The sequence below is a fragment of the Ruditapes philippinarum genome, unplaced genomic scaffold, assembly GCF_026571515.1.
Source record: "Ruditapes philippinarum isolate M1 unplaced genomic scaffold, ASM2657151v2 ctg6010_1_1_1_1, whole genome shotgun sequence".
Lineage (NCBI taxonomy): Eukaryota > Metazoa > Mollusca > Bivalvia > Venerida > Veneridae > Ruditapes > Ruditapes philippinarum.
Window position 1 is genome coordinate 25,599 of NW_026861817.1, and position 22,427 is coordinate 48,025.

At 33.0% G+C, this 22,427-nt stretch overlaps 3 protein-coding genes across 3 annotated transcripts; all 3 read left to right on the forward strand.

Annotated features, from left to right (window-relative positions):
* The first annotated feature begins 3,594 nt into the window (after positions 1-3,594).
* On the forward strand, positions 3,595-5,322 carry LOC132716931 (uncharacterized). Its single transcript, XM_060700275.1, has one exon. It carries the CDS (start codon positions 3,595-3,597, stop codon positions 5,320-5,322), a length of 1,728 nt encoding a protein of 575 aa, XP_060556258.1.
* Positions 5,323-8,827: 3,505 nt separating this feature from the next.
* Positions 8,828-16,496, forward strand: LOC132716935 (uncharacterized). Its single transcript, XM_060700278.1, has 4 exons — positions 8,828-8,979; positions 12,870-13,040; positions 14,511-14,683; positions 16,339-16,496. The coding sequence occupies exons 1-4, from the start codon at positions 8,931-8,933 to the stop codon at positions 16,417-16,419; spliced, it is 474 nt and encodes a 157-aa protein (XP_060556261.1). The 5' UTR covers positions 8,828-8,930; the 3' UTR covers positions 16,420-16,496.
* A 3,158-nt stretch (positions 16,497-19,654) lies between these two features.
* LOC132716936 (uncharacterized) lies at positions 19,655-22,427 on the forward strand. Its single transcript, XM_060700280.1, has one exon. It carries the CDS (start codon positions 19,760-19,762, stop codon positions 21,482-21,484), a length of 1,725 nt encoding a protein of 574 aa, XP_060556263.1. The 5' UTR covers positions 19,655-19,759; the 3' UTR covers positions 21,485-22,427.

Genomic DNA, 22,427 nt, shown 5'->3' on the forward strand with positions numbered 1-22,427 from the left:
CGTGACGCGAGATTCCGACAAGATGCGAAACAAATGACAATATGGTATCGTTAAAATAACGCCCGATTACGGTGTTCAGTTTGGACATAAGTAACTATTTTGTCTTCCTTAACTGCGATGTACGACGGTACAATGGCGAAAGCGCAATGGTAAGACGATGACACGATGATAAAACAACGATGAAACGATTGTGAAATCACGATGATGCGATGACACCATGGTAAAAATAATATCGCGTTTTCAACATCATGCCATGGCAGTTTCATCAGCGCACAATCGTATTCTCATTATCGTACCATCGTGCCATCGTGAACGGGATTCCATATGATTCAGTGGTCAGCAAATCAAATTTTTGAATTAGATATTATAAGTATTAATAGTTATTTCATAAAAAAACATTAGCAAACGTATTGCTGATCACACTTGACACGAGGTTAAACGGCGAACCTCGTTTCTATAAAAAAATCCTGCCTGAGAAAACATGTGAAGTAATTCATAGAAAATGACATGAGACAAATGTGCTTTCTTGTCCCTTAAAAAGACATGAGACAAATGTGCTTTCTTGTCCCTTAAAAAACTTGATATGGAGCACATTTGTCACACAAATGAGTTTTTTTGGAAAGACATTTGAGGTCCCATTTGTCTCATGTGAGACAAATGCGACCGCATCGGTCTTACGTGAGACAAATGTGTTCCGAGACAAATGTGCTCCTACAGGGCGGCGCCGAAAAAGTGCTCAATTTTTTAAGCAACATTTTTTAAACGAAAACTTATGTTTGGGGCCCAAATAGGACATTTTTTAACTATTTGAGACCTAAAAAAAGGGGGGGGGGTCGAAAGTGCGTTGTTTCGCGTATATATGTGGTAAAGGGTTAACAAAAGTTCGGGGAAAATATGTTTGCTAGTAACAATACGAATGCTTACATGTTTACGGTTTTATATATATTGGTATTCAGAGGTGCATTACTGGTACTGGTACTGCAGTACGTACTGCAGCGATTTTGCAAGTACTGGTACTGATACTGAATTACTCTTACAAAATTTTGCTACTACTGGTACTGGTACTGCATTACTGTCTTAAAAAGTGGTACTGCTACTACATTACCCAGTACTTTTGGTTTTGATAAAAATTAAAAGTAACATCAATTTTTCTCATAAAATAAAGCTGTAAATTACATTAACTATATTTTACTTTTGTGGAAAAGTAAGTTATCAAATTTAAAGATAATTTGTTGCAATGTTCCTTCAAATGTTAACATAGTATTCATCATAAAAAGCACTTTAAGTAAAAATTAAATTAAGATAAACACACTCAATAACTCTTTACCCTAAACTATCCTTATTAAAATCTTTTATTACTTTGTATTTACTAGTAAAAGAGCAAAATAAACACTTATTAATTTCTTCTATTCTATAAAATCCCATTTGAAGTGAAAAAAAGTGATATTGTTAGCACCATAAAAAGTTGTTATTTACTTTGGTATAAATTGAACAGAGGTGTGAAGGTATGAAAGGCAACAAAAGACTGTTGTGTTTTAAATGAAAGATGTTTTCATTGTTTTTATACAGTTGACTGGTTACTAAACAATTAGATATTACATGAATATATACTGTAAATATTGTTTGTAAAAAGTATGTTAAAACTATGAAGTTGTAAATATGTTATGTTAACTTTAAAGCAGCACGCCTCCAGATTCATCCTAATTTTCATGAAAATTTTGAAAATGTATTTAAAGGTAAAATATTGTTACATGAACAAAGAAAGTACTTGACACATTACAATCGCACTTAAAATCCACGTAAATTACCAAAAAGAGGTCAAAACATGCATAAATAGCCCCTACTGCGTTAGTAACGCAGTAGAAATATGGTGATAAATACAACAAAATACAGTCATTAATTGCACATAAGATATAAATTATCACTTGAATCTTTAATTTGTTTACTTTTCTCAAAGTTTTAGTATTTTTTTTCCAAGTTTAATTTTCTTGAAATATTTTGGGTCATCTGGAGGCATGCATCTTTAAAGTAAATTATGATTTTATTTCTTTGCTGAATAATATTTGCAATTATTTGTTTGACACTGTATTTAATCAAACTTTTATGAATGTATAAAAGTAATGGTACTGATACTTAATTACTTCACCAAAAAAAGTACTGGTACTGCAGTACTGAGCTAAAATCTAGTACTGGTACTGGTAATGGTACTGCATAATTTGCCAAGTACTGGTACTGGTATTTAAGTACTACACCCTTAGTACTGATGCAGCTCTGTTGGTATTAGTTGATTGCATTGATACTGTATCATTTATGAAAGTGATGGATGCATTTATTAATAGGTTTACTAGTATACTGGTATATGTTTATATATATGTTTGTTGAATTGTAATGGATTGTATCATCTTTACCCAAGTGCTCTATACAATATATACTATATATTCAGAATTTTGGTTTTGTTGTTGTTCTATTTAGTTGATACAAATAGATCAGTAAAGGTCAAAGGAATTATCAATCTTTGGCTATAAAAATAGTTGCGGAAAGTTCAGAATATGATAATTCATACACATATTGTGCAATCGTATCACGCATACGATTTTTAAAAAGAAAATGAAAATGAAAAATATAAATAACAGTTCATTTTCATACTGTGTTTTATTTTTATTTTTGACCTGGTTATGTCAGTTGATTGAAACTGGTACTTAGCCAGACAGATTCCACGATTCATACGACGCAAATATTGCTACTGGCTTAATACGATATACATATTTAAAACGCATTAACAAACTTTCATTGTATACGCTTAAAATTAAAAAGAAAACAAAAGAGGAATTATAAGCGTCTAAACATAGTGGTGCGACGGGCAGTGTCCGGTGCCAAGAACAAACTATGTCTGTGTCTTTCAGTAAATTGGAAAAAAAACATGTTTAAAACACTACTTCCCCTTCAATGCAGTCATTTTGGAATTTGTTTCATGAATGTTTACTTATATATAAATGTAAACATTTTCTCTGGTTTAACAAATTTAATTGGCAAAGTAATGTTGCAAGTCATCAAAATACCAGAGAAAGTTTTTCCCATCTACTAATGGATGCCCAGTTTGTTTTTTTCCAAAGAAAATGATCTTTAAGAATTAAACTATATAGCATACTTAATGCTCATTATATTAGATGGACTAAAGCCGGTTTTCCTTCATTTACACGGAAAATATACATATACTAACTTTTTTGTACCCGGTCATATTGTTTTGCAGTAAATTACGAACTTGAAAAGCAACTCTTATTTGACTTTGGCTATACATCGTGAAAATGTAAAAATTGAAAAACTTGCACAACCCATAATATCACGATGGTAAGATTCAATAATGTAAACTACACTTCATTGAAAATTTTCTTCCGCGTTCCAAGTTGATCTATTGTTTGTAGACTTTCGACGTATACATAACGTCTGGATCGGAACAATATATTACGGCTAACATCAGTTTAAAACCCTGACTTGTTTCAATGAAATATATTAGTTAGTGAAATCGCTCAATTTAAATATATGTACATGTATGTATGTAATATCTAAAAAGGGACAATATAATCGTTACAAAAAATGGCGGATAGTGGAAGTAAAATAGGAGAGGGTGATGAAGTTCCTGGTCGTGTGGAGGAAAACTTGTGTCAACCATGTTTAAGTAAGGATAAGGAAACCTTAGCTGACAAGTTTTGTTCAACTTGTAATGAATTCCAATGTAATGATTGTTCAAATGTACACAACGTGCTCGCAATCTTAAAAAATCATAAATTGGTGAGTGTGAAAGAAGATGATGTTGCAAGTATTTCGGTTAAAATGAAGGCCTTAGATCTATGTGATCAACATCAACGTTCTTTAGATTTTTTCTGTGAAGATGAAAAGAAGCTTTGCTGCAGTACTTGTGCTATTTTTAATCACCGGAAATGCCATAGCGTTGTAGAAATTGAGAAGATCGCTGGGAAAATAACCTCACCAAGTTCTATCTTAGGGGAGAAATTGAAGGAAGCTAAAAAAGCTGCTGAGAGTCTTGCGAGACATATTCGCTCTTCTAAGGATCAACTTGATAAATATATAAAAGAAATACATGTCAATATTAGACGAATGCGAGACGAAGTAATGAGAATGTTTGACGATTTAGAAGATTCCGTCGTCAAGAGAGCTAAAACTCTTCAGAAAGAAACATTAGAAAATCTGAAAAAGAAACAAACCATTAACGAGAATCATTTGGCTGATGTAACATCGTGCTTAGAGACGATTGAAAGTATTTACAAAAATGGAACTCCAGTACAAAAATATATAGCGGAACAGAAAATGGAAAGTAACCTCAATGTTCTATGCAGAAACATCAAGGACGAATGTCAGACTTTAGAGCCAGTGAACATTTCTTTTCATTTTGACGAAACAATCAAGATGCCACCATTACCAATCACTGAATATGTTCCAGGACAATTACAATTAAAGTTTGATTGGCAGGAAGATGTTAATTCCGTTGACAAGGCAATGATTTTAAAGCCAGTTTCTATCATTGATTTGAAGAAGACGGGAGATGATATCAAAGAACCGTTATATACAGGCATAGATTTTCTACCTGATGGTAGACTGGTGGCTGTGGATAACAAAAACAAGAAATGTTTAGTGTACAATGAAAAGCTTGAGAGAGTAGAATCATATCAGCTGTCTTACTCACCATTATCTGTTGTTGTTGTATCTGAGGAGGAAGTAGCGATAACATGTGGTTATGGATACAAAATAGAATTTCTACATGTTAGTAAATGCAATGAAATAACTTCAAGTAGGACATGTAATGTGAACACGAAATATTACTCCATATGTTTGAAAGATGATAGACAGTTTGTAGTAGGCACTTTTGATGAGCAAAGACCTGTTCGTATTGTATCATTTACAGGAGATGAGCTTGATTTTAGTGTAAACTTTCCAAATAAGAGATGTCCTGCAGATATAAACGCTAGTACTTACATAAAGAGCAGCAACAAAGTTGTGATAACAGATAGAGACGAGCATACTGTCTACATATATGACATCAAAACAGACACGAGAGTTGTAGTGAAGGATGATCAGATAGAGGGACCATATGGTGCAGCAGTTGGTCCTTCTGATACTATCCTAGTGTGTAGTGGTAAAAACACTATTTTACAGATATCTCAAACAGGTCAGGTATTATCATCGTACAAGATAGATATGGAAAATTCATTTAGAGTATGTGTCTCGCATGATAAATCATTTCTTGTTGTAACAAATTACTGTGTTGGAAATAGGAAAATGCAGAAATTCAAAATATCAACATAACAGCACATTTCTGTTTCACATAAAAGATTCACACGCACAACGCACAGGTACGCGCACGCACACGCACGCACACACACAATTTTATTAAAGAATGAAACAAGAATCTATCGGTAACATATGATGAATAGATCATTGAATTATACTTATGGTCTAGTACTAATGTAGCTGCTCATAACGAAAGAGATATTATATATAGAATACAAGAATATTCTGGGAAAATGTGTGCTCTTCAAAATGAAGTCAATGTATGCTATGACAGACAGATTAAGGAGTAAACAATTCAATATTAATAATTTCAATAAATATTCAATTGATATACGAGGGGAAGTCAGAAAATATCCGGACTTTTGACTCGTTCTCGAAAACCATTCAACATTTAAAAAAAATCTTTCTACTCTTTTTCAAAATATTCTCAACATAAGTCTACGCACTTTTGCTATCTTCGTTGGAGCTTTCGTATTTAGCATGGCTTATATGTAAAGTAGTTGCGTTCTGAACCATCGTTATCTTATGTTTTTAATCATCACATAATGTTGACTGTATTTCATACATTTGATTGTTAATATGAATTTGCTGATTTGTTTTTGTTAAACAATTTGTGATAATACGTTCTTTTTATATCTTTACCCCTCAAATCCTACCTGACCTGAAAGTTATTAACCTTTGCCATCCGTATACAGCCAAGCAAGCATGTACATTCGAGCTGTCTGATCAGCTTTTTTCTATCCTAATACTGAAATCTTATACACTTCAAATGGAATCTCCCAAACTCCATTTCACGGCAAGCAGGTCAATTTTTAATAACATGTAAGTTGAAAAGATAAAGTTTACATCTGTTTTTTTTTACTTCAGTTGACTTTCCTATTATAAGATACAGTATATCATAATATAATATACATGTTTATGTATAGAATTATTGTTAACCATTACATGAAAGTTATGTTATAAAATGTATATATTTTACTGTGACCTTTATTATACCTAATACATGTATCATGCTCTTCGGGATGAATAGATATAACTAATACGAATTATAGTATGTGTGTTTAATTATATTGCTTTATGTCTGAATATCATTTACATGTAAATTCCTCCCTTTTTAGAAGTTTTTTTTAACATATCATAATATAATAAAAAAGTAGATATTTATGGAATTATTGTTAACGATTTCATGAAAGTTGTGTCAGGAAATGTATATAATTTATTGTGTCTTATCATATACAATGTACCTACTATCATGCTCATCAGTATGAATAAATATAACTAACCGGAGTTTCAGTATCTGAGTTTTATATTCTAATTGCATTGCCTTATCATAACAGTGCAAGAATTAATGATCTCGAATTCACGATTTCAACAACACGAATTTATGATTTCAACTCGAAGAAATTAACTTAACAATTTTACGTTTTGAGTTTCACAATATCAACTTGACAAATTCGTGATTTCAACTTCACGAATTCTTTATAGAAGATTCATAATTTTTTAATTATAGTGAATTCATGACAGTTAAAGCAGCACGCCTCCATATTGATGCTAATTTTCATTAAAATTTTGAAAATGTATTTGAATTCGTACTATTGTGAAGGGACCAAGGAAGCAATTTACACATTATCAATGGCACTTACCAAAAAGTGGTCAAAATGTGCATAAATAACCTTTATTGCGATAGTAATGTAGTAGAAATATAGTACTGTTATAAATACTGAAAAATCAGTCATTAATCACACATTATATTTAAAATATTACCTGAATTTTGAAACAATGTACTTTTCCTTTCATCTTAGTTCATTTTTCTCAAGTTTTACTTCATTGAAATATTTTGACTCATCTGGAGGCATGTAACTTTAAAATCTTAAATTGAGTGGCTATGCAAATATCAGACATAATGTAAAATGCCAGACATTTCATAGAATATAGATGACAAACAATTTAATGATATACAATTAACAGACATTTTATAGTATATAAATGGGTGACATTTGGCTAAAAGTTATGTTATATAAGCATGTGAGCAAGGCCCAGGGAAAAGCGTAAAATGAATGTTTCTCAATAGTTCGTTGGGCCAAGTTCCAATCCGGTCTTTTAATTCAATGTGCAATCGTTTATGTCTCTTTATATACGTCTTAATCATGCCTATGGAAAAAGACTATGTCTAGACGCAATACATATACAATAGGCTCCTTATTATATAGGCCTCATAACCTCTGATCACCTTCTAGTACCGCCCATAGTTTTCTCGTTTAAGGCACTTTAATTCTACTGCGTTACTAACGCAGTAAGAGGTTTTTATGTATATTTTGACCTCTTTTTGGTAATTTACGTAGATTGTAAGTGCCGTTTGCAAGGTGTAAATTACTTTCTTTGTTTACTTCACGTTATGTTACTTTTAAACACATTTTCAAATTTTCATGAAAATTTGCATGAATCTGGAGGCATGCTGCTTTAAAGAAAAACTACCCAATTCCAGAAGTTCTCCTGGTTCTTTAACGTGCCAAGTGAACGTGCCAAGTGTTTAAGCACTCATATTTAAAATCTCATCCGAAAGACTGATTAGTAATTTTAGCTGGCCAGCCCGGGAATCGAACCTCCAATAACGTGATTACAAGTCTTGTGCTCGTTGTGTGGGCTGGTCACCTGCATTGGCATTAATATTTCATATTTCAGACTGCCTTGAATAAATTTAAATTGTAATTACCTCTTAAATATCTAAAAAATTTAATAGATTCATTGATAGAATAAAATGCTTATTAAATATAAGTGTTTTATTTTTTTATCTTTTGTAGAATAAAAAGCAGTATTTCAAATAACACATTTACTTTGGTAAATCGGCTAATTAGTTATTTGTCAAGTAAATTAATTGACTGTTTATAAAAAATATAATTTCAGACACTACAGTACTGCAGAACATTGGAGAGATCCAATTCACATACATGTGCATACATTCTTTATTTCAATTTCACCAATGTAGACAAATAAAACTCTAATAGTACATGTAGTAGTAGACAAATTAATTATAAGAAATAAATTGCCACTCATAAGATGAGGACGTCTATTACATTTTTGTCACATGCACAAATTCCTGGCCAAATCTTCAAAAACACGCGCTTTTCGCCTGTCAAATAGTTTATGTCTAAGCCCAACCCCGCCAGCTAACCATGTTCTGTCTGCCCCCGTTTCTTTTTTAGAAATTTCAGCATTTAAATTTTGAATACTGCTTAATCGGTGCAAGGGACGTGAACAGTAGCTTGCACTTTCCAGTACTGTCCGTCTGGGACAGAATATAACAGTTAAAAATATTTTGGTCTGTCAATGGGTTCAATCAAACCACGGATTTATATAATATAATTGTATAAATCCGTGATCAAACCAAGCGTGAAACATTTTTGGACTTTCTATTTTCTCTTTGTTAGCATGCATGCCTTACATTTGTTTTGCCTAGATGTAAAATATGTTGCCAAACAAAGTTTTATTTATAGGTCGCTCACGGAGTAGTAAAAAACACCACCACAAAAAACGCTGATTTACGGTATCAGGATGTCACGTGACGGTGTAATGACTCATGTGACTTAATCGTAAGTTATGTGATACCAAATTATTACAAAAAAATGGCGGCTTGCAAGACGGGAGTAATTTTATCGGCACTGGCTTTCTTTGGTAAGAAAATTCGTTCAATTTAATATGATTAATTAAATATTTCTTACTGAATAACTCGAAACTTTTAAGTGGTAATTAGAACAATGTTCTTCTGCGGCTTCCATGCTTCTGCACAAAATCAAACTTGAAAAAATTTGTTTACAAAACGTTTTTGTTGACATGACACATGAGCTTTTTTCCTGTTTTAGTATTGTTTAGAAATATACATATGTATGTTGAACACTTTCGTCTGTGAGGGGGCTACCACTACCACAGTATTCGCCACGCGCATGGTTCATGCAGCTCGTTGATGGTCCCCGTCCTTCTGACATTGAAGGACAGTGCGTGCATTTTCCTTTTTTTATAAATTTACATTTGTCTGAAAATGCGAATAGCGATATCTAGCGGTTTGGACAAATGTGATAAACGGTAAATGTCTAAATTTTTTGGACTAAAAAGTCAATGATATATGTGACAAAGGGTTACAAGCCCCCCCCCCCACTGTAAGAATCGTTTATTACCACTCACAAAGTTGATAAGCAACAGTCGGAGGGTACCTAATATGATTTCGGAATCTGAACGTGCGCCAACGGTCGTTACCCTCATCCCTGGAGACGTACTGCCTAATGTAATCGTGCTCTAGTCAATTGGAATGTCAATGACGATAAAATAACATTAAAGATTAAAATAAGCAAAAAACCGTTAAAGCGGAATTCTTTCCATAGTAAGTGCGATCTTTGATCCACTAGGACTAGTATCACATGTGACGTTGCGTGCTAAGGCAATTGTACAGAGCCTTTGTAGGAATAAGATAGGGTGGGATGAAACCATTCCGCAGAAAGAAATAGAAGAATGGCAACAGTGGATAGCAAATCTACCATCGTTAGAAAAAATTAGTATTGACCGTTGTTTCCGTCCAAATCACTTCAGTAAATTGAAGAACGTACAGCTGCACGTGTTCAGCGATGGGTCAGAGACAGGTTATGGCGCATGAGCATATTTACGATTGACGGATAAACAGAATAGAATTTCATGCAGTTTTGTTATTGGTAAATCTAGATTAGCACCAATAAAGCAAACAATCATTCCAAGATTAGAGCTGTGCGGAGCTGTAGTGGCATGCCGCGTTTATGCTTTGTTGTCAGAAAAACTTGACTTAAAGGTCGACCAAGTTACATTCTGGACGGATTCCATGATATTACTTGGGTATATAAACAACAAATTAACAGACGATTTAAGACATTCGTCGGTAATAGAATAAGCTACATTCACCAGACTTCGTCCCCTGAAAAGTGGCGTTATGTCGATTCCGGTTCGAACCCAGCTGATATTGCTTCGCCGGGCATCCATCCAAATGACATTCATAGTCTTAAAATATGGCTAGAGGGACCAAAAAATACTTATTGGAAGACGAATCGACTTGGCCTAAACTCCCACATAAGCTTCAAATTGCAGATGATGATTCCGAAGTTAAGAGAGAGATTATTGTTAATACCACCGCATCGTAAACAGGATCTCATATAGAAGACCTCATTAACTATTTTTCCGATTGGACAATGTTGCTTATAGCAGTTGCTTGGTTACTGAGAATTTCATAACATATTGCAGACGACATCACTTGACTTTGAATGAACAACAAAAACGAGGAAATCTTACCGTTTCCGAGATAAAGAACACAACTCACGCTATATTACGACAAATACAGAACTCAAGCTTTAAACAGGAACTGAACGATATAAACAAAGGTAATCCTGTAAAAAGAAACAGTAGATTAGCTACATTAAAACCCATACTTGTTAATGGACTTAAATCCGTGTATATGGAAGAAATACCCATAAAGAATATGATTCGTGCCCGATTATCCTTCGGGACGATAGTCACGTGACAGAATTGATTACTGTATTCCTAGAAATGTTCGCGGATACAATATTTCGCGTTTTTCACAACGTCGGCATTTTCGCGGATTTGTAGTATGCGCGATTTCCACAAATATTGAGTCACTATGGCATAAATTAAATGGCAGTAAGGAGATTATGCACGTCTTTTTCTTTTGTTCCTATGTTGAAAATTCTGGTTGCTATGGCAACAAATAGTGTGAAAATATGGCAAATTTAACACATAAACTGGATCCAGTGATAACTCAAAAAGTACTGAAAATATTTTTATGAAACTTGAAATATGTGTAGATGGCAGTATGGAGATTATGCACATCTTTTTCTTCTCTTCCTATGTTGAAAATTCTGGTTGCTATGGCAACAAATAGTCTGAAAATATGGCAAATTTAACACATAAACTGGATCCAGTGATAACTCAAAAAGTACTGAAAATATTTTATGAAACTTGAAATATGTGTAGATGGCAGTCTTGAGATTATGCACATCTTTTTCTTTTCTTCCTATGTTGAAAATTCTGGTTGCTATGGCAAAAAATAGCCTGAATTTCAAGATTTCTGATTTAAATTTTTCAGTTTTTTCACTATACGTTCTTTATTTCTTAAGGTGTTTACTTCAAACTTTAAATATAAGTTTATGGTCATCAACCACATCATAATTATGTGACAAGGTTTACAACTCTAGCACAAAAATTATCAGTATTACCTCCCTTGAACTTAGAATTTTTATGAAAAAAAAATGTTGTCTTTTTGAAATAACTTCTTTATTTCCTAATGTATCTACTTCAAACTTCATATAAATGTTTGTTATTATCACTCAACATTTTTGCGAAGGTTAAATACTCTAGCAAGACTATTTCCAGAATTATGTCCCCCTTGAACTTAGATTTTTTTTCGAGAAATTGGTATTTTTTACTCCAACTTCTTCATTCCTTATAGGATTTACTTTAGAATCCCACATCGTAGTTATTAAATATGACAAGGTTGTATAAACATAATTTCCTTACTAAGCAGGGAAACTTAACACATTACTGTGATATAGACAAACTTAGAACTCAAAAGATTTAAGTTCATTCATGTCATTCATTCACTGGTAAAATTGAATGGCAAATGGCCCATCAGAATGTTGCTGGGGTTCTAACCGGTAGGGGACTTAGAGGATTGCTTGCAATACTATGATAATTGCTTGTTTTATTCAAATCATTCAGAATCCATATTATTTTATAGTAAACACAAATATCTATAATATGAACTTTAAAACCTTAACATTTTTAATGTCATTACCAACACTTGCTAACACTAAATGTATTTACAGTGATTTTTTTATTTAGGAAAAACTGTGTTGTAATATTATAGCCCCCCTTTTGGAAAATGTTTAGCCCCCGGGGCGTTTATGAGGTATTTTACCGTATATAGAAGCGCATACTCGAAAAGTCTAGTTGTTATCCGAAATCCTTTACACACACAAACACACACATACACCATTTAGTTGTACATAGGCGATCTCTGCCCATCTATATATCTCTGCCACATGGAAATTAAATAAAAACATGCACATGATATATATATATTTTATATTAGGCCCCAGTAAGAATACTGTTCCACGGTTTTGGCATCCTTAAGTATAGCCAAGCTCACATGTCTCATTTAGTTTAACCGATTAGATCTAGTTGATCACAGTGTCCAAAGATACTTGTGACTTGGGGTTATATGTGTTGCTCCCCTTCTTGATCCACACTTAATTACGGTATATACATCACAGTTAAATTAAATTTGCAAACTTTACGTCATATTACTTCTGCATATTGTATTTTAATGCAGTGTTCGAAATTAGCAGTAGTCCGATAGATAATAAGAGAATAATAAGCTTCCAGTTCCCAAATACTTTAAATCATGAAGTTTAATGACTGAACACTAATAGTGATATTCGCCAGCATTTACATATCGCTTACAAATATCACAAGATGAAAAAAAGTGCAATGTATATGTATCATAATAGAAAAAAATCTTTTCACAATAGGAATATGCTATGGGTTACCTAGCAAAGTAGAAGTGAAAGAAGATCCACCAGTATGGGGTGAGGTATACAGTGTTCAGGGTATGCTACAGCTTTCATACGCAGAAATTAACGAACCTTTCTCTACTTGGTATGACTCGACAAAGAAAAGGAGTAGGATTGACTACCATGGAGGTATGCATTATATTTTAGTGTAAAATGCAGGGCAGGCAAAATCTGATTTTGATTTACAAGTACTTGTCCATTTTATCTGAAATCTTTCCTTACTTACCTTTACGATATACAAAAAGTAAATTTTGAAAACAAAATGTCACTTGTCTGTACAGGTTGTGGGACAACCTTGGAAATATAGACAATTGATTTTGCCACCCTGAATTTAACTGAGTTTAAAATGTTGACTTGATAGATGTAGACAGCAGAGAGCTGTATTAATATTGAACCTTCCGGCATCAAATATATCACATACATGCTCATTGAACAGTTTATTATAAATCTAAGAAATTAGTACAAATTTTAACACAGCTGAGTTACCGCTTGTTCTTCTTAGAGTAAATTATAATTTAAAAGATTTTTGACAGGTTATATGGCCGTAGTATATAAACAGTTGTTTAGAAATATAACCTGAGCCACTAAGTGAGGGTGTTTTACAAACAACCATTCATATACTGTCTTATAACCTGTCAGAAATATTTATAACAAATTTACAATACAGCATGCATCTTTTTTTAATCATAAATTGACAGCAATGGCTGCCGTTGATATAAAACTATGTAAACATCATGATTATCCTGTTACAAATAGCAGTATTATAAATAATGAAGGGCTAAAAAAAGCAAGAACTTTAAAAGGTATTCTTATTTTTAAGGTATTATCTTGGTACTGAATCCCGCCTTCCCCTTCCATTCTTGAATAATAAAATGCCCTTGAGACTTTTATAAGAGATTATATTTAGTAATTTTTATGTATAACTCAACATTTTTTCAGTAACAATGAAATGGATTACTAGACTATAAACCTTTGCTCATTTGTCCAGTCAATACTGATACATATTAGTAAATAAAGACCCTGTCGCACTAGACTGCGCGTTCACTGCGTTTGCACGGCTGTGTAAAAATAAAAGCGCCGTGCACACGCAGTATAAGCGCTGTATTTAGGATGCTGCAAATCTCCGTACAAGCGCTGTGGATAAACACCACGTTCATTTGGCGTTCCTTGTGCGCTTTCAAGGCACTCTTGTTGCGTTGTAGGAGATGCTACAGAGTTGCTATTGCGTCCTTACTGCTATTCCACTGTGCTCTTATCAGAATGCCGAGTGACAGAGTTTGTTTTGAACATGCTCAAAATGCATGCCATCGGCATTTTATGCGATGGCACTAGATGCTAAGGCAATGATGCGGCAACATTTGAGATCTAACTGTGCTCACCTAAGCATTTCAAATTTTCTTTGGACGTCGTGAGAATGCCATCCTAGTGTGACAGGGGTTTAAACTACAAAAAGTAAATAGGTGTCTGATAGTCTGATATCATTTTATCCTTGACAAGTGCTAAAGTCTTTCTTACTCTTATATAAATGAGGGAAGAAAATGAGAATAAAAAATATAGGATTATGATTTGATTATTAATAATTATGTGGTTTATTTCTAGGTATGGTCATGACTATACAAAGAGCAGACCTTGGTCAGTATGGGGAGGGTTATAAAGTCGCCCCACTGTCAACATACAAAGTACGAAACTTGATGAGCTGTTTCAAGATGCCAGGATTCTCTGATGCCCCAGTAGACATACAGGTCACACTCCCAGATCTTACTGGATTTCAGGTAATTTTGTTAGCATGTATCTTTAAAAGTTTGGAAATGGCCAGATTCCTCAGGAGAGCAATGAAAGAGATTATACATGTAGACTAGGCAGCTTGTATAAGTTTAATTGATTCAAGCAGCATTTAATCATAAGCATTATCAGCAAGCCATGTTTTAAAGAATTTAACATTCATGGAATAACCCAATAATAAAATGACAAGAATTCAGGGCTATCTCAGGTGTGAGGGTATTTAATTTATTTTTTCCAAAAGAAAATATGTTAAGTTATAAAATTTGTATTATAAACAGGTTTGGTTAATTTACAGAAAATATACGACCAGTTGAAAAATATTTTCTTACAGTGTTACAATATTTTCTTGTACAGTCAACTATCGTTATATTGACACCCCTTTTCTCGATAGTTGAGATAACGAGTGTAGACTGTATGTACTTTCATGCTCGAATGGCTAAAGGTTGCCTGCTTCAAATCATTTTAACCCTAAGGTAAAATTGCCTCTGTAGGTTGGAGTCTTGGCAGAAACGTTGAATTATTTCTTGCGGAGGAACATATCTAATTGACAGAATTAAGGTCACATGTTTAAGCCATGTACAAAGGCACATCCATTTTGTACCTGTGCTAATTAAAAATTGACAATCACAATATAGTATTGAGATTGTCAGTTTCACCTAGCCTGGGTTCCAGTCTGTCAATTTTTTATGTGTTTCTGCTTTCCAAATTGACACTATCAAAAGCACGAACGAGTACGAAATAGCGCGTATGTTATGAATAAGCAAAAACTATCAACGCTGGAATCCCAGGCTAAGTTTCACCAGAAACCCAACTAAAAAAATGTTTTTTGCCTGATATAATTATACAGAATTAGTATTAATATTGAGTGCAAAAACAAGTTAGAATTTATTATTTCACCAATAAATTTATAGATACATGTACTATCCGTTTTAATTGTTTAAAGTGATTTTACGTGTTACAAAAATATAATAGCATTACCTCATTTCTCTCAAATGATTAAGAAGTCTTAAGTTCGAATACAAGACGGAGTGCATAACATTACATTCGAAAACATGCCGTTAAAATTGATCATATAACGACAGATATATGTATACCTACACATTCTCCAAATAGATATTAGTTACTGAAATTGCAAAAGTCTACCGTTTTCTTCCAAATTATTAATTAAAATAAGAGGAAAATGGGGAGGTATAACACATGAACACCGGAGCTGTTTTAGGTTATTTATTTTCTACCGGTGTTGTTTGTATTAATTAGTTTGAATTGCTGATTCTTAGCTACATGTAATAAGTGAAAAACTGTGATTATCCCTTTTAAATCATACAACAAAATGGAAAATTCTTAAGGCTATAAAAAATTATTTTTGTGTTTACAAACACATCCAAAGTGAAAAATTCTTACAACTACTATGTGTTTACAAACATATCCTAAGCAGAAAATTCTTTCAACTATAACAAGTTTTTTTTTGTGTTTTCAGCGTTTTCATTTTCAAATTTGTTTGATAAAGCAAATATACATTATACAAGGAACAAACATAACTCACATTGTTTTCAATGTCAGAACAAAGATATTTATTACGACGTCTGGGGTAAAACAATGTTATCGTTAAAATGAAAGATAAAATTTGTTTTAATTGTGTTTCTAGATTATGTTAAGACAAATATCAAGTCGGGCGAGCTCCAGGTTGACTGTAGTGTCCCAAGTGACGGTGAATATGCCTTGGTAATCAAAGCCAAAGACAGCAAGGAACCAGAATTTAAGCCAATCTGCAACTATCTCCTAACAACATTAGAAAACGAGGAAAAAAGTAAGTTAATGATCAAATCATGTTCATATATACACATATTGCTTTGAAAGACAGATTAATCTGAGTATTTTAATTGTTAATGATTTTGACAGTTGTTGATAAAGTGTTGAATCATTTTGATAACTAAGCAAAAAGCAACTAAACAAAAATATAAATAACCAAAACATAAAACATAATATTAAACACACACACACACACACACACACACACACACACACACACCACACACACACACACACACACACCACACACACACACACACACACACACACACACACACACACACACACACACACACACACACACACACACACACACACACACACACACACACACACACACACACACACACACACACACACACACACACACACACACAACACGCACGCACCAACGCACGCACAAATGATACCTGTTACAAACGAACTGATTTTCTCACCCTAGAATATACATAATTTGCTTTGATATGTATTACATGCTTTTATAATATACTTGTTACAGTGTCCGTTGAATACTACGATTCTTCCGACGGTACATCAGATATTGATGAGGAAATCGACCAACTAGAGACAACTTTACAAGCATTAACCGCTGAGAGGGATAGACTTAAACAAGAAGCGTCGAGGCAATAAATTTGCACGGGAATCGCCGTTACTTATAAATGCAAGAACATTTTAATTGTTAAACATGCAGAAGGTGTTTACCTTTTTGTTCTATTTCAAAATAATGTGTTTACACATGTAATTGTATAGAACTAAAAGTTAGAATAATCTGGTTATAATTATCGTAATATATGCTGTAAAGATAACTAACAGACGTTAAAGGAGCTTCACTGAGGTACGAGAGACTTAGAAGATAACATTATTTCCATACATAGATCAGCTAGGGCAAATATCCAAACGATATTGTAGATATCTTTTCAGAAATTGAAACTAATATTTTGTGCTGTTTTAGTCTATTTCCTGGGACATTTTCAAAGACTCATTTTTTCACAAAAAGAATAAGGATTGTAGCAAAACTGAGTGAGCAAATGAACTTTGGTACATAAGTTATTAGTCTAGCCCTACATCAAATGGAACATTTTTCTATCTCAAAAATCATATCCAGTCCAGTAAAATAATCATGTGACGAGTCTTAGATATATAGCGTTTTAGGAACAATTGTAAGTTAAATTTATATCAGTTTAGATTTGTTATAGGCCTACACACATGATATAATATTACCAGAAAATGTCTAAAAACGGCAAACCGTTGTAATAAGTGTCACTTCTTTTAATTTTTTTTTTAATGTTTCAACAATATCATAAAAATGATGATCACAGGGTCTATGATGACATGATCTGAAAAATGTACATGCATATTAGACATTGAAGTACCAGTATTGAAGTATATTAATCAAAGTTTAGAAGTTTTTTTTTTCTTTTTCTTTTCGTTCTGAAGAAAAAAACCTACTTCACAAACATACAAACAAGTCTATGAATTAGATTCTGCAACACTGATATTACTTTGCTGAGGAAGAAGAAACCTGGAGAAATGAAAGAGATGTTACATGCGTTCGTAAAATATCGTTTAAAGAAGAAAATAATGTATTTTACATTAATTGGTATGTTATTCTTCAAACTAACAATTATCATAGGTGCTTTATATCCATTTGTACGAACGTAAATCCAAAGTAGAGAAAAACAGAACCACAAAGTCCAGAAACGGCAAAAAAGATAAAAAAGGAAATAATACATGCTCGATTTAATTCAGCCTGTTCATCGACGGTACTGAAAAACGAATGTTATCGTTCACGCATCGATATAAGCATAATTCATCATTTAAACATAACAATGGTAAAATGTTTGATTTACCGACATCCTACGATGTATTTATATTGCGGTGACCATGGAACTTTCAATACAATTCCATGAAAAGCAGTGTATGTTCCTCGAGTTAAAGATGCCTGTGCCCTTTATCACACATGATACGTCAGATTTAAAAAGTAAGCAACATACCTTTAGGTTGATTCAATTGTATCAGAGTAGGAATATTGGAACAACTAAGCTTTCAAAAATTGTTTTTTTTTCTAAAGTACCATAACTTGATGGAAATCATATGTGGTCAAGTGGTGAGGCGCTGATCACGAATGTTGTGATTGAAATGATTTATAGAAACTCCTAAAATTCGAAAAAATAGATAGAAAAATGCCGATCATTTTAAACTTTTTTCATATGTGTGTTATCAAAATATCTGCGACTTATAAGTGTTTGTATACTAGAATGATTGTCAATGATTTCCTATGATTCTCACGGCGCTCTCGATAAAATGAAATGTGTTTTACAACTATATAATCATAGAAATGTATATATCATGACAGTAACGTGTCAATGTAACATGTCGAGACAATACCACAACTATTGGAAGTACGTTTTTTTTGTAATGGATTTTCTTCAAAATATCAGGCAGAGCCTGGTTACGAGTAGCAGAAAATATGTCAATGCTGGCACTGCTTATATAACAAATTTCTACTTTCCAAAATTCCACAAACTATTCTCTTTTATATTAATAGTAATATAGCACTATGCTTTTTTATTCTCAACGTTCAATTGGTATCAAACATCTCGAAACGTGGTTATTTTTCGAAATAAATATTTTTAAAATCTCTGAATTGTTGTCATGCTGTATTTTCAACGTGATTAATTACATTGAAAAAAAACACAAGTTTTTTATCGTAAATTAACGTTTTTTGGCTCTTAATAGAGAATGATTTAATCCACGAATGTACGCCACCAATTGGTAATCTTCTATCCATGTTATATATCTAAATACAGATTAAAGCTCGATTAAACTTAAGCTAAAAGATTATTCGTTAATCTTTAACCTGCTTTGACACGAAGGTGATTTACCTTTGTCAGCAGTTTATACCCAGACCAGCAAGCATGCACATCCGTGAAGTTTGACCAGAATCTGCGGTAGTTTTTGTATTTCTATTTTGAATTCTCTAATTGTTCACAATTTAAAGATGGGAAAATCCAGGACATACATTATCAAATCAAGAGTTAATATCGTTGCTATTGCATCATATGATTGACATCATATGATAGATAACGCATGAGATATCAGATAATTAATATTGAAACGTTTATTTTATTTAATCATTTTTAAATCGGAGATGGTTTAATATGTTTGAGAATTAGTTTGGGGCAATTATAAAGTCCCGCTTATTGACTTAACCCGATGCGATTTCCAAAGGTTTGACAACAGCATCGTTTAACAAAATGGCTGATAGTGGAAGTAAAATAAGAGAGAATGATGAAGTTCCTGGTCGTGTAAAAGAAACATTTTGTCAACCATGTTTAAGTAAGGATTTGCAAACTGTAGCTGACAAGTTTTGTTCAACTTGTGATGAATTCCAATGTAATGATTGTTCAAATGTACACAACGCGCTCGGCATCTTGAAAAAACATAAATTGGTAAGTGTGAACGAAGCTTATGCTGCAAGTATTTCGTTTCAAATGAAGGCCTTATATCTTTGTGATCAACATCAACATTCTTTTGAATTCTTCTGTGAAGATGAAAAGAAGCTTTGCTGCAGTAAGTGTGCAATTGTTAATCATCGAAAATGTCACAGCGTTGTAGAAATTGAGAAGATCGCTGGGAATATAACCTCACCAATTTCTACCTTAGGGGAGAAATTAAAGGAAGCTAAAGAAGCTGCTGAGAGTGTTGCCAGACATATTCGTTCTTCAAAAGATCAACTTGCTCAAGATATAAAAGATATACATGTAAAGATTAGACAAATGCGAGACGAAGTAATGAACATGTTTGTCGATCTAGAAGATTCCATTAACAAAAGAGCCGAAATTCTGCAGAAAGAAACATTACGAAATGTGACAAAGAGGCAAACACAAAACGAGAAACATTTGGCTGGTGTAACAAAGTGCTTAGAGACGATTGAAAATATTTTCAAAAATGGAACTCCTGTGCAGATATATATAGCACAACATAAAATGGAAAGTAAAGTCAATGCTCTCTGCAGAAACATCAAGGACGAATATAAGAAATTAGAAAAGATGAAAATGTCTTTTCAATTTGACCAAACATTAAAACTGCCACCATTACCAATTACTGAATATGTTCCAGGACAATTACTAGTAAAGTCTAATCGCCAGGAAGACGTTCATTCTGTTAACATGACGATGACTTTGACACCAGTCTCTGCCATTGGTTTAAAGAAGACTGAAGATGATATCGATGAGCCGTTATATTCAGGTATAGACTTTTTAACTGATGGTAGACTAGTGGCTGTGGATAACAGAAACAAGAAATGTTTGGTGTACAATGAGAGGATTGAGAAAGTAGGATCATATCAGCTGTCTCGCCACCCATTATCTGTTGTTGTCATATCTGAGGAGGAATTAGCGATAACAAGTGGTTATCAAATAGAAATTCTACATGTTAGTAAATGTAACAAAATAAGTTCACGTAGGATATGCAAAGTGAAAACGCAATATTACTCTATATGTTTGAAAGACGATAGACAGTTTGTCGTAGGCACTTATAATGAACCAAAACCTGTTCGTATTGTATCATTGACAGGGAAGGAGCATGATTTTAGTGTAAACTTTCCAAACAAATCATATCCTTTAGATGGTAGCGCTTGTACTTACATAAAGAGCAGTGACAACGTGGTGATTACAGATAGAAACGAGCATATTGTCTACATATATGATATTAAGACAGATGCAAGAGTGTTAGTGAAGGATGATCAGATACAGGAACCACGTGGTGCAGCAATTGGTCCGTGGGATACGATCCTGGTGTGTTGTCGTAATACAAACTCTATTGTACAGATATCTCAAACAGGTTCGATATTATCATCGTACAGGATAGATATGATGCATCCGTGTAAAATATGTGTCTCACGTGATAAATCATTACTTGTTGTTACAAATAGCTATCCTGGAAATAATACAATGCAAAAATTCAAAATATCAACATAACAGCACAATCATTTGTTTCACATAGAATATTTACACAAACATTCAAAGTTATTAAAGATTGAAACAATAATTTTTATGTAAATATAATGGCTGAATCATGGAATTATACTTATGTTCTAACACACGTAAAGCTGTTCATAACAAATAAAAGAGACATTCAAATAAAACAATGTGCTGAGAAAAAGTGTGCTAATCCAAATGTAGTCAATGTATGCTATGACAGACATATTTAATACCGCTAACATCAGGAGTAAAAATATTCTATTTCATTAATTTCAATGATATATATTGATATATTTATTTCATTTTAAGCATACATGCATTTAATTTGAAATTAATCAATTAATCGACACATTGAACTTTTCATGTAGAGACTCCGTTTTCATTTGTTCATCACATACTGTTGATTGTACAATACATTTATAGTCATTTGTTTGTAAATATCAATTTGTCGATGTCCTCAATGTTTTGTTCAAATATGAATGATTAGTCACCACGTTATTTAAATACCATTGATTCCTATATCCTGCCTCAGCTGAAAGTGAATAGGCTTTGCCGCCAGTATACAGCCACGCCAGCATGTACATTCGAGATGTCTGACCAGCCTATTTTCTCTTAGCTCCAGACGTGGGGTGGTTGTCAATTTTTCATTGAATTATTGAAACATTTTACACATCAAATGAACTGTACAAAACTCGAACAGGGCAAGTCCATTTCACAAAAAAAAAACAAAACAAAAAAAAACAGGTCAAGCGTTAATAACAACAAAGTTGATAATTAAGTTGCCTCTTAAGATATAAGATATATTATAACATAATATATAAATTATGTATAGAATTATTGTTAATCATTATATGAAAGTTATGTTAGAAAATGTATATATTTTACTGTATTTTATTATATACCTAATATCATGCTCATAAGGATGAATAAATAATACTCT

Bases quoted from the DNA above. Each gene is read 5' to 3' on its own strand.
- LOC132716931 (XM_060700275.1), top strand. From the start codon at position 3,595: ATGGCGGATAGTGGAAGTAAAATAGGAGAGGGTGATGAAGTTCCTGGT.
- LOC132716935 (XM_060700278.1), top strand. From the start codon at position 8,931: ATGGCGGCTTGCAAGACGGGAGTAATTTTATCGGCACTGGCTTTCTTT. The intron at 8,980-12,869 runs GTAAGAAAATTC...TTTTCACAATAG, and splicing joins ATCGGCACTGGCTTTCTTTG to GAATATGCTATGGGTTACCT. The intron at 14,684-16,338 runs GTAATTTTGTTA...TTGTGTTTCTAG, and splicing joins CAGATCTTACTGGATTTCAG to ATTATGTTAAGACAAATATC.
- LOC132716936 (XM_060700280.1), top strand. From the start codon at position 19,760: ATGGCTGATAGTGGAAGTAAAATAAGAGAGAATGATGAAGTTCCTGGT.